Here is an 11,355-nt window from a genome sequence, read left to right as displayed (position 1 = left end):
GAGGTATGCCCCTCTTGGTCCCCTCCCCCTCCCTTGGTGGTGGTGGGGCCAGATAACTCCCTCTGGGCCCCCTAACCTTTTGTTTCCCTGGCGCCCGGGCGGGGGGGTGGTGCAGCGCCAAGGGCAGCCTGGAGCCTGGTGGCCTCAGAGCCCCCTCCCAACCAAATGGGGTTGATGAGGGCCCAGCCTGCAATCCGAGCCCTGGGGTGGGGGAAGGGGGGATGGGAGAACTGGTGGTCCCTGGGGGAACGAGCTCACACCCTTGCCGGCCAGGAGCCCCGTGCCCTCCCTGCCAGGGCTGGTGCCCTTGGCCCGTCTGCCTTAGGGACAGGAGGAGGGAGGGCCGCCCAGCGGGAAAGCCAGGCCTCAAGTCGCTGGGCCGTCACACCCTCCCATGGCCACTCCCCGTGGAGCTGTGGAAGGGAGCCAGTGGTTTCGGGAAGCCAGTCGACAGCGCCCCCTCGTGCCAGCTGACGACTTGGCCAGGCAGCCCCCCAGAGCCCTCTCAAGGGCGCGCCTCAGGAAGCACCTGCTCCCCAGGACCAGGGACCGCCCTGAGTCTCCCCCAGGTGGCTTCCTTGTTTACAGGCCTCCTGCCCTGTTCTCAGCGTCACTGCCTGTGGCCACTCCTCCTATTTCCAGTGACAGCTCCAGGAGCAGCTCATTCATCTTGGTCTCTGCCCACACAGCTGCTCCCCACCACACCCCCTTCTGGCCCTCCCCAGGCTTAGGGCCAGGGCCCTGAGGGCCTTCTCTCTCCCCTCCATTCCAGGCCTCGCTTGGTTTCCAGGGATCTAGGAGCCATGGCTTCCCGTTGCCCTGACTCAACGGAACCCCATTCTGTCAGTGCCAAGGAAGCCTGGGGCCTTTTTTCCAGGAAAGAGGAAGCTGCCTAGGACCAGATGGGCAGGCTCAGGAGAGGATAGAAGGGGGCAGGGGCATCCCGGGCTGTCTTAGCCAAGTCCTCTGGGAGGAGGGAGCAATAGGGCAGTGTTTGTTTAACTAACATGTATTAGGTACCCATTATGTGCAGAGATAGACAACCCAAGCTGTTCTAAGCAAGTGACCACGCAAGTGGCAGGTCAAAGTTTAGACTGATGCTGACAGTGGGGAACGGTACCCCTTAGCCCTCTACCAGGCACGTCTAGGTATGAGGGGAGCCTTAGGCTACATGTAAAGAGAAAGGGGAACAAGAGCCCTCCAAATCTTCTTGGAACAGAAGGAACAGGAATAGGATGTTCTCTCCCCACCCAGTGATTACCAACCCTTCCACATTTGCTCCCTCTTGCTTCTGGTGGAAGACGGGAAGTCTGAGGCTCATCAAAGATGGGCAGTTTCTAACCTGGCCATTGGCAGTGGCCATGAGGAGACACTTGTTCTAGTGACTGGAGGAACTCGGCAGGGCAAGGCTCCACCAGGACTGCAAAAGTCTTGGAAAAGGGCTACTCTGTAGGGGAGAGAAAAGTTTGCAGTCACCAGCCGGGGGCGGGGGGGGGGGGTTCACCCTGGCCCGATTCCAGGAATACGCACTTGTTACTTTGTGTCAGTCTGGGCAGCTGATAGACCACACCCATAGAGCCGGCAGTGGACTGTGAACCCCAGTTCCCCGAGCAAAGGGTGCTGCTCCCTGATGTCACAGGAAGGCCCCCATCTGGGACTCTCTAGAGTAGCCACAGCTAAAAAAGTGCAATCTGGAGGGGGAGGGGCAGGTCACAGGAGTTAGAGGGGGAAAAATGTATCTGCCATATGCCATGGATGGTGGGTGGCAGTCTCAAAGCTGGCAGAAGCTGGGAACACAAGGATCCAGGCTGGCAAGGGAAGGGCAAGCAAAATCTAGAACGCATAAGGGCTAGTGGAGGGAGGATGGGGGCTTAGATTCACGGTTAGGCAGTGTAGACTCCCAGGACATACTAGGGTGGAACAGACTGAGGAAGCACTAGTGGAGAAAATGACAAGAACTCAATGCCCCCCAGTTGCCGGAGTGTGAAGGATTCTGTGGGGTGCAGCACCACCTGCTGGCCGGAGGGAAGAACAGTCCTTGGTCTGAGAGGATGGTGGGCCATCATTCCCAGCTGAAGCCTGGAGCCACAGAGGATGGGAGTCGAGGGACAAGGAAGCAAGCAAATCACAAAAACGGCACAATCAATTGGTCACATCTCCAGAAGAAGGAGCGAGGGCCAAGGCTGGAAAGCATTCAGGGTCCTGGCAGCCTCCCTGTGCGATCGTAGCTCCCCTGGAGATGACTCACCCGCCCCTCAGGCCGGCATCAACACAAAGCCATCCACTCGAGAGCCCCCAGTGCAGTGCACGCGGTTTAATGAGCCCCGCCCCCATCACCATCTCCCCCTGTCCTCCATGAGGCCCTCTGTCCCAGGGCACCCCCACACCAGAGCCCCAAAAGGTGGACACAAGAGGTGCCCCCTACCGGCACCACCTTTCCCACCCTCCGTGCCCACGACTTGGAGGGGCTGCCTTTTTGCTCTGGGATCTAGGGGCAGACATGGGGAGAGGCCTTCCTCTGAGGGAGAAGGGCCACAGCGTGAAAAGGAAGAATGGTACTCTCACTCTAGAAGGTGAACAGGATGTCTGTGGGGCGTAAAGAGGACTGTTAGATGGAGGGGGACGGTGATGAGGTGAGAACTCGGACTTCTCCAGGCTAAGGCCCTCTATTGGGAGGCACGCAGATGGCCTGGCCGAAGAGCAGCTCCAAGGCAGCTCTCGAGAACAGCGTGGCCAGTGGCAGAATACACTCACAGATGACACCTTTCAGGCGACAGCTATAATTCCACTCTCCCCAACACTGTCACGGCCCAGTGGTCTCCAGACGCCGGACCACAGACCATAGTGTGGCCTTCCCAAGAAGGGGCAACTGCCCGGACTGCCTACCCACCCAGCAGGCCAACACCCTTCTTCCTACAGCCAACTGAGGTGCTCCTCCTCATAGCGCTGGGGGTCAATGAAGGGCCGGTCAATGGAGCGGATCATCAGCTCCCCACAGTACACGCACTCGGCGGCCACCAGTTCATCGAGATCAGCCTTGAGCTGTTCCCGACTGGGCCCCGCCGTGGCAGCCCCACCCTCGGCCTCCTTGGCGCGGGCAGAGCCCTTAGTAGGGGCCGGAGCAGCCCCCAACTTCCGCTGCAGCTCCTCGAGCCGGGCCTGCTTGTAGGCCGGCAGGCCAGGCCGCACGGCCTGCAGCAAGCAGTCAGCATGGAACATGTGGCCACAGAGGAAGAGGTAAAAAGGGCGGTTGAGCAGGGGGAAGTCACAGGTGGCACACTTGTCCTGTGGTTCCACCGTGCCGTAGCGGCCCCGCAGCTCCTGCAGGTCTCGCCGGATGCGCTGGGCGCTGGCCGTGGCCTCTTCCATCTCCCGCTGCAGCTCCTGGATGTGGTGGTTGTAGGCCTTGAGCGAGCTGCAGATCGCCTCCTTGAAGTGGTCGATGGTGACGAAGTCAGGAAAGAAGGGCAGCACATCCTCGATCTTCAGCAGGGGGCAGCTGGCCAGGCAGGCCATGGCCGTCTGCACGTCCTCCTCCTCCTGCACCACGTGCCGAGCAATCTTCAGCCACAGCTTCTTACGCAGTTCCTCGTCGTCCTCGGGCAAGTCAGCACACTGTTTGGCCAGGTCCACGTCCACCTGCGGGGAGACCGCGAGCAGTAGGCGCGAGGATAGAGATTGGGGGAGACACAGATGCCCAGGGAAAACCTGGGCCCCAGGAGAAGCCCCAAGGCAGGATCCCCTGGCAGCAAGCGAGGTGGGGCTTCTGGGGGCCAGGACAGGAACCTGTCTCAGTGACGGGCCTGTCCCCATCACCGCTTTGTAAAAGCTACTCACGGTGAGGGGGCTTTGATTTTGGCAAATTTAAAAATCACCTGGGGAGCATATTCAAAATACAGATTTTGGGGCCCTACCCTCAGACTTTCTGATTCAGTAAGTCCTGGCTTCAAACCCAGGACTTCACATTGTAACGTAACTCAGCAGTTGCAACTAGAACACAGTCGCTAGCACGGACGTAGAACTTACCCGCAGAGCAGGTGCCGCTCTGAGGGCTTTGCGCATACACTACTCTCATCAACCCTAGGAGGGAAGTAACTAGAACACTATCCCATTTGTGGCCGAATGATCTGAGGCAAAGAGAGGGTCAGAAATCAGCCTGAGGTCACCCAGCCTCGTAAGCGGCAGAACTGGATTTCAAACCCTGACATCGGGAGTCCACGTTCTTAACCTCTGCACTGCAGCACCTCTCCGCTGGAGAAGCCGGCGCCCTCTAGCCACAGCCCCCCCACTCCAAACCCTCAGCCTCTGACACGACTGCTCTCCAGGCCTCTGTCCTGGATCGGGTCAAACTCATTGGCTCACCTGCAGGGCCAGGTCCACAGCCTCCTCGTACAGCTCTAGGACCTTATAGACATGGACACAGGCACGGTGGTGGCCGTGCTCAGCACAGAGACGCAGCGCATACTTGAGGTCGTAATGCACGCGGTGCGGGCTGGCGCCGGCCTGCTCAAGGTAGGCCAGCAGTGAGGCCGGCTGGCCCCGGGCATATAGCGACAGCAGGTAATTGTGAATCGCCTGCTCCGTCTCGCCGAGCACATTCACGCAGAACTCCATGTAGCGGATGGCCTGGCTCACCTGCTGGGCTTCGCCACCCTGGCTATAGTTCACCAGGGCAGGGATGAGCTGCCGGGCATCCAGCCGGCTGCCCAGCTCAATCCAAGCATCCACCAGCTGGCGGGGGATGTGACGAATGAGGATGGGCGAGAACTTATAGAAGAGCTGGGGGTCACGGTGGCGAGCAAGCACTGCCAGGGCCTCCTCGTAGGCCTCATGCTGGCAGTGGTATGCCACCACGCGCTCGTAGTCCTGCATGATCACGGCGAAGTACACCATGTGTTCTGTGTCCCCGTGGCTGGCGAGCAGTTCGTGGATGGAGGCCCGGCTGGCAAAGAGCCACTCCTTGTGGCGGGGGCTGCTGAGGAAGGACCGGAAGCGCTCCCGTGTTTCCCGGTACAAGTTCAGGGCCTCGGGATCACCCTGCAGTGCTCCGAGCCGGCTCAGGTAAAGCTCCGTCAGCCAGGTGGTAAGCAGTGTGGCCTGGGTGCGCTCGGCTGGCTTCAAACCGGCCAGTTTTCGCTGCAAGAACTCAGCCAGAGCCTCCTCCTGTCGGGCCTCCAAGAACTTGAGGGCAATCTCCTCGAAGTAGCTCTGGGTCAGGGCGTAGCAGCGGGCGCTCTCCAGGTAACGACGCTGGCGAAAGCAGAAATCGGCCTCCCGGGCCAGGACTGTGTCCAGGCAGTCAGGCCGCTCTCGACAATACTCTTTGGCCAGGTCGAAGCGGTTCATGTCCAGGTAGGTGCGCCAGACATCCCGGGCTTCCCGCTGCACGTGGTAGCGGAAGACGGCACGCTCAGTGTAGGCCCACAGGTGGCCCGTGGAAGAGTCCTTCACCATGTGCTTCAGGGGCCCAAACTTCTCCAGGAAGTGATCCCGCAGCACCACCTGCCCCGTCAGCGTGCACACTGCCTCCACCCGGTCCGCCAGCAGCAGCAGGAAGTGGAACTGGGTCAGGACGAGAGCCAGGGGTGGGCTGGCCCCCGGACCTACCCCCTCGGGGTACTCCCAGACTCGCTCTTCGCTCAGCAGGGAATCGGGACGCCCGCAGTCCAATGCTCCGTACAACACGCCATCCCCCATCATCCAGGCGAAGGCCCGAGGTGCGGAGCGCAACTTGGGGGTATAGAAGGCCAACTCACTGTAGCCCAGACTGCTGGGGAACTCACGGAATGGGGGTGGGTGGTCGGTGTAGGCAGCGAAGAGCCCCGCGAAGCCCTGGGCCTCAGCCCCCTCTGCTGCTCGACCTATGAACTGGAAGAGGCGCTGCCGGGTGGTGGCGATAACAAAGCCACGCCCATCAGGGCCCCGCTCGGCCTCGAGGGAGCACACGGGTGCTGGACCCCCTTCTTCGTTTAGTACATACAATGGGCGGAAGTAGAGATCTGGGGCGGGGCCGAAAAGCCCACCCTCGCTGGCTGAGAGCTCTGCTTCGAAGATCTGGCCTTGGGCGGTGCCGACCAGGATGGGGCCAGTGCTGCTCTCGGTGCCCAGTGCCTTGTTCCAGCCCACACTCTCCACCAGCTGCCCCTTCCAGCGTGCCAGCGGCCGGACCTTCTGTCCATTACGGTTCACATAGAGGACCTCAGTGCTGCTCAGAGCAATCAGCAGGTGAGAGCCTGCAGTGGGGGAGAGCAAGGCACCCTACAGAAAGCTGCCATTCCCACCCTCAGCCTCCTCCCTGCCCCCACCACTCGCAGATCCCACCCGCCCGGGCAGTGACTTATGCTCTGCTCAACTACCCCTCTAACCCCAGACCTCCCCCCCAAGCCCCCCACTTACCAGTGTGGTCCAGAAACATCTTGTGAACCTTGGCATCATCCTTGCGCCCCAGCTCCACGTGGTTGGGTTCATTTGCCTTGCCCAAGTCAATGCTGTCGAGACAAGAGTCACAGCATCACTCCAGAGAAGGGCAGAGCCTTTTTTGGAATCACAGATCTCTTTATAATCTGATGAAAGCCACAGCCTTTCTGCCTTGAAATCTATATACACACATATAATTGTGCATACAATCCCAAGGGAACTCTGAAATACATACAGGGTCCTACTTAAGAACCCTCCACTCTGAGAATTCCCCCACCTCATTTTGAGAAGTCACTGAACAGAGGTCTTTTCCTCTGCTCAGTAGATGTGCAGTGCATCTGGGAAGACAGGCAGGAGTATCCCAGATTGCTGGGGTAAAAAGAGAACAACAAACAGTAGTTAATGGTTACTGAGCACTTTATTTTATTTTTTAATATTTTATTTTATTTGATAGAGAGAGACACAGTGAGAGAGGGAACACAAGCAGGGGGAGTGGGAGAGGGAGAAGCAGGCTTCCTGCTGAGCAGGGAACCCGACACGGGGCTCCATCCCAGGAGCCTGGGATCATGAACTGAGCCAAAGGCAGACGCTTAACGACTGAGCCACCCAGGCGCCCCGTACTGAGCACTTTCTATATACGAAGCACCATGCCAAGAGCTTAACCTAGTAGAGCTCAATGAATCTTCTTGATAACCTTGAGGAATGCTCCTGTTTATATTTCCCTTATTAAATTCTTTTCAAATAATATGTTCATTCTAAGCAAAGAATCAAAGTATTTGAATCAGGTCACAATCAAAGATGGTGGGAAAATGATATTTTTCCACATATGACTACAGATTTAAATCCCTATTCCTTAAAAAGTCCTTAAAAATTAGTAAGAAAAAGACACTTCAGTAGATAGGGGAGGGCAAAAAATATAAACCAGCAGTTTACAAAAGAGGAAGTCTACATTTCTTTCTTTTTTTTTTTAAAGATTTTATTTATTTATTTGAGAGAGAGAGAGTGAGAGAGAGCACGCAAGAGGGGGTAGGAGAGGGAGAAGCAGACTCCCTGCCGAGCAGGGAGCCCGATGTGGGGCTCGATCCCAGGACCCTGGGATCATGACCTGAGCCGAAGGCAGCTGCTTAACCAACTGAGCCACCCAGGCGCCCAGGAAGTCTACATTTCTAATAAACATCTAAAAATATTTTCAACCTTTGGGAAATAACAGTAAGGTACCATGTTTTTAACCTATCAGATTGGCAAAAATTAGAAACAGTAACCTATGGTGCTGGTGACGCTTAACTGACTGAGCCACCCAGGCACCCCGGGAGAGAGAATCTTAAGCAGGCTCCACGCCCAGACTGATGCAGGACACAACCCTGAGATCATGACCTGAGCTGAAATCAAGAAATGGACACCTAACTGACTGAGCCACCCAAGCGCCCTGTATTATTATTTTTTTAAAGTAAACTCTACACCCAAGGTAGGGCTCGAACTCAGGACCCCAGGATCAAGAGTTCCATGCTCTTCCCACTGAGCCAGCCAGGTGCCTCTCAAAAGTTTTTTTTTTTTTTTTGGTCATAACAGCAATTACTGTGTAGTCAAGTAGATCTATCTTTTTCCTAGTGGATTTTCTAGCTTGAGTAAGAAGATCTCCCTTCAGTCCAAGAACACAGACATTTCTTAAATATTCTTTGATTCTTTTTATCTTAATTTGTTTTTTTAAAGAGGGACGGAGGAAAAGCAGAGGAGGGGGAGAGGGAGAGAGAGAATCTGAAATAGACTCAGTGCCTAGCACAGAGCCTGACGTGGGGCTCAATTTCACAACCCGAGATCATGACCTGAGCCAAAATCAAGAGTCAGATGCTTTACTGACTGAGCCACCTAGGCACCCCCATTAAATATTCTTTTGATATTCAGTTTATTTTTTTATTTTTAAAGATTTTATTTATTTGAGAGGTAGGGGGAGAGGGGTGGGGGGAGGAGCAGAGAGGGAGAAGCAGGCTCCCCACTGAGCAGGGAGCCCAACATGGGCCCAATCCCAGGAGCCTGAGATCACAACCTGAGCCAGAGGCAGATGCTTAACCGACTGAACCACCCAGGTGCCCCAATATTCAGTTTATTTTTAATATTTAAATAATTATTCCACTTAGAATTTATTTTTGTGATATAGAGGCTTACCTCTGTTTTATCCCAGATGGTTATTCTGGATAAACAATTTTGCTGATACTTTTGTTATATATTATTTCCACTTATGTATGTATGGATGTATATATTTCCAGTTTTATTGAGATATATTATTTCCATTTATAGCAGATTTATTTTAGGACTCTAGACAGTTCCCCTGATCAATATGACCAATTTGTGGGTTGGTACTATCTTTAACAGATGAAGGGACACATTTGGAGAGACTGGGTGACTTGCTCAACATTCCCTAGCTGTTAAGAGGGAGAGCTGGGATCTGACCCAGGTCTACCTGATTTTAACTACTATACTACATTAATTCTCTTTGGGAATGGATATTTTTGGAAAATTCCAAATCTAGGGGCGCCTGGGTGGCTCAGTTGTTAAGCGTCTGCCTTGGGCTTGGGTTGTGATCCCAGGGTCCTGGGATCGAGTCCCGCATCAGGCTCCCTGCTCAGCAGGAAGCCTGCTTCTCCCTCTCCCACTCCCCCTGCTTGTGTTACTTCTCTCGCTGTCTCTCTCTACGTCAAATAAATAAATAAAATCTTAAAAAAAAAAAAAAATCCAAATCTACTGTTTCACCTGCCCAGAGTGAAAGAAAGGCCCTAGTCAGTGATTAGTCCCCAAATACCACTAATCCACTCCCTACTCCTAAGCCTTTTGGGCCCTCACTTACCGGAGTAGTGTATCCTTCCCCAGGCTCATGCAGAGCTGATTGCAGGAAACGACAAGACTGGTAATTCGCTCAGAAGGGGTAAAGTCAATGCGCTGCTTCGTGAAGATGGGCACTTCCTTCTCTAGCTGGGCATTCACAAACCCTACAGGAAAGGAGGGAATTAAAGGTTAGGTATGGAAAACACGGAGGAAGGACAAGGAGAGGCAACAAAAAAAGTTTCCTCTCCACCTTCCCAACATATCCCTACCCCAAGCCCTTGGTTGAAAGCTTAATATCAATATATCAAGTAGTTTGCTAATCACCTCTACATCAGGGGTCCTGGGCTCTTTTCACACCTCTGATAGCCATGAGTGGTGGATTCTTTCAACCCTTAACTGCTGCTACATGGTCATGTACCTGCTCCCAATGGTAATGGGGGGGAAGGGTTGGGCGTTCTCCCTTATCAATCTTGGACCCAGCAATCCCAGCTCAACCAAAGTATTCTAGATCCACTCTCTCCCCTCCTCCCTGCCCATGCAATAATGTTCTCACTGAGTCTCCAGAAGAATGAAGGCAGAGGGAGCCCTGGGGAACAGTTCCAATCAAACTGCAGCTTCTTTCTCTCTAGCCTTTCCTCTCATGTCTTTACCATTGCACAAAATATCCCAGCACTTCAGATCCCTCTGCCAACTCTGTCCTACTTTCTACAAAAATTTCCCCTCAACACCAGGCTGCACCCAGATCTAGCAAAGGCCTAAAATTTTTTTTTCCCTGTTCAGTGACGAAGTTCCCTCTAGGACCAGCCTTCCTTCCCCTACAACATTCCCCTTCCACCGTTTTATTTGACCACTCTCTTCTTCCCACCTGCCGAAGGAAAAGCGTAGGCTCTGGCTGAAGCCTTGGAGCCTATTCTCAGTTCTCTCAACTGTGGCCCTGTAGACAAGCCACTTCCGTATCTGGGTCCCAGTTTCCTCTTAGGACCCTAGTGGCAGGGCCTAGATCACGAGGCTGCTCTTGCTGCTCTTTCAAACTTCGACCATCCACCAGCTGGGGGCCAAGAGCGCCTGAGGAGAATCAGGGGCCTAGACTTGGACTGCACCGCCAGGCGGTGAACCGGACCTCCTGGAGCTACTCCCCGGATCCTCCCCCGCAGGTGCCAGGTGAGCGAACAGGGTGAGCGGCGCCCTCCCCTCCCTTACCGGAGTGGGGGATGCCCACGCTGGGGCAGCCAGGCTGCAAGACGGCTGAGCGGGACAGGGAGTCCTCGTATTCATCCAGGATGGACGCCATGGTGCCCGGCCTCTGGGCCCTCCGTCCCGGGCCCAGGGATTACAACAGGGCTCCCCCCAGGGATCCCCGTCGCCCTGGATTGGAAACTGCGTCTCCCCAGCCTCGACAAGAATCTGACAGATGTTGGCAATCCGCCGCCCACTCCTCTTCAAAATCCTGAGGGTTTTCTCGCTCCCGCCTTATAAGGCGAGAAGAGTGGGGGAACCCTCCCCCTTGAATCTGGAGCAGTCCTGCACCCCGCTCCCGCCCCCCAGAAGATCACTGGCTCCCTTCAGCCGATTTGAGAAGATCCCAACCTCGCCCCAGCAGCTCAGCTGACTCCCGCCCCCGGGACGCGTGCCTATAACGTAACTTCCGGGTTCTCAGAGCCCCACTTTTACTCGCGTAGGAACGTACCCCCCGCCGGCCACGGCAAGGCGCGGCGACGGCTGCGGAGGAGGAGGCGGGGCCAAGAGGGGGGCGGGCCAGGGCCTGGGCCCAGTCAGCTCTTCAGGGCGGGAGCCGGAAGTGCTGCGGGAGTGCTCGGCTTGAGGCGGAGCCCTGGACGCGTCACAGCTGCAGTCGGGCTGGGCGCTGGGCTGGCCCCTCTGAATACAGGTCCTTCCTTCCAGGATCCTGGTGCAGTTCCGAGCTCTGACGCAAGGGGGCAATCCCGGCTTTTTTAGGCCCTTTCCCACCGTGCCGCGGAGTGCAGCCCCGCCTCGAAGCCAGTCCCCTGCTCCTTTCATGCCCAGCCTCCCCTCCTTCAGACGGCGACCGCTCGGCGTCCGTGTCCAGCTCCCGCTCCGACCTCTCCAAACAGGCCGCTGCCTCAGGAGAACCTCCCG

At 55.8% G+C, this 11,355-nt stretch overlaps 1 protein-coding gene across 3 annotated transcripts; it reads right to left on the bottom strand.

Annotated features, from left to right (window-relative positions):
- Nucleotides 1-2,332: 2,332 nt before the first annotated feature.
- Nucleotides 2,333-10,850, bottom strand: VPS18 (VPS18 core subunit of CORVET and HOPS complexes). Of its 3 annotated transcripts, none has more exons than XM_034993977.1 (5): nt 10,438-10,850; nt 9,260-9,401; nt 6,397-6,488; nt 4,636-6,233; nt 2,333-3,639 (listed from the first exon to the last, which is right to left on the bottom strand). In XM_034993977.1, exons 1-5 carry the CDS (start codon nt 10,526-10,528, stop codon nt 2,914-2,916), a joined length of 2,649 nt encoding a protein of 882 aa, XP_034849868.1. In that variant the 5' UTR covers nt 10,529-10,850; the 3' UTR covers nt 2,333-2,913. The 3 variants fall into 3 exon arrangements, with proteins under 3 accessions (XP_034849868.1, XP_034849867.1, XP_034849866.1); XM_034993975.1 differs by having other exon boundaries at nt 2,334-3,639; nt 4,363-6,233; XM_034993976.1 differs by lacking the exons at nt 9,260-9,401; nt 10,438-10,850 and having other exon boundaries at nt 4,363-6,258; nt 6,397-6,457.
- Between the last annotated feature and the right edge of the window lie 505 nt (nt 10,851-11,355).

Source organism: Mirounga leonina, unplaced genomic scaffold (assembly GCF_011800145.1).
Source record: "Mirounga leonina isolate KUSES-001 unplaced genomic scaffold, KU_Mleo_1.0 Mir_91, whole genome shotgun sequence".
Classification (NCBI taxonomy): Eukaryota; Metazoa; Chordata; class Mammalia; order Carnivora; family Phocidae; genus Mirounga; species Mirounga leonina.
The sequence above is the reverse complement of the archived record's forward strand: the minus strand, read 5'-3'. Positions and strand labels throughout refer to the sequence as shown.

What these genes read in the sequence shown, in the direction of transcription:
- VPS18 (XM_034993975.1), bottom strand. Translation starts at nt 10,528, where the DNA reads ATGGCGTCCATCCTGGATGAATACGAGGACTCCCTGTCCCGCTCAGCC. An exon ending in GGGAAGGATACACTACTCCG is followed by an intron (nt 6,489 to 9,259) that starts GTAAGTGAGGGC and finishes TTGTCTCGACAG; the next exon opens with CATTGACTTGGGCAAGGCAA. An exon ending in GATGTTTCTGGACCACACTG is followed by an intron (nt 6,234 to 6,396) that starts GTAAGTGGGGGG and finishes CCCCCACTGCAG; the next exon opens with GCTCTCACCTGCTGATTGCT.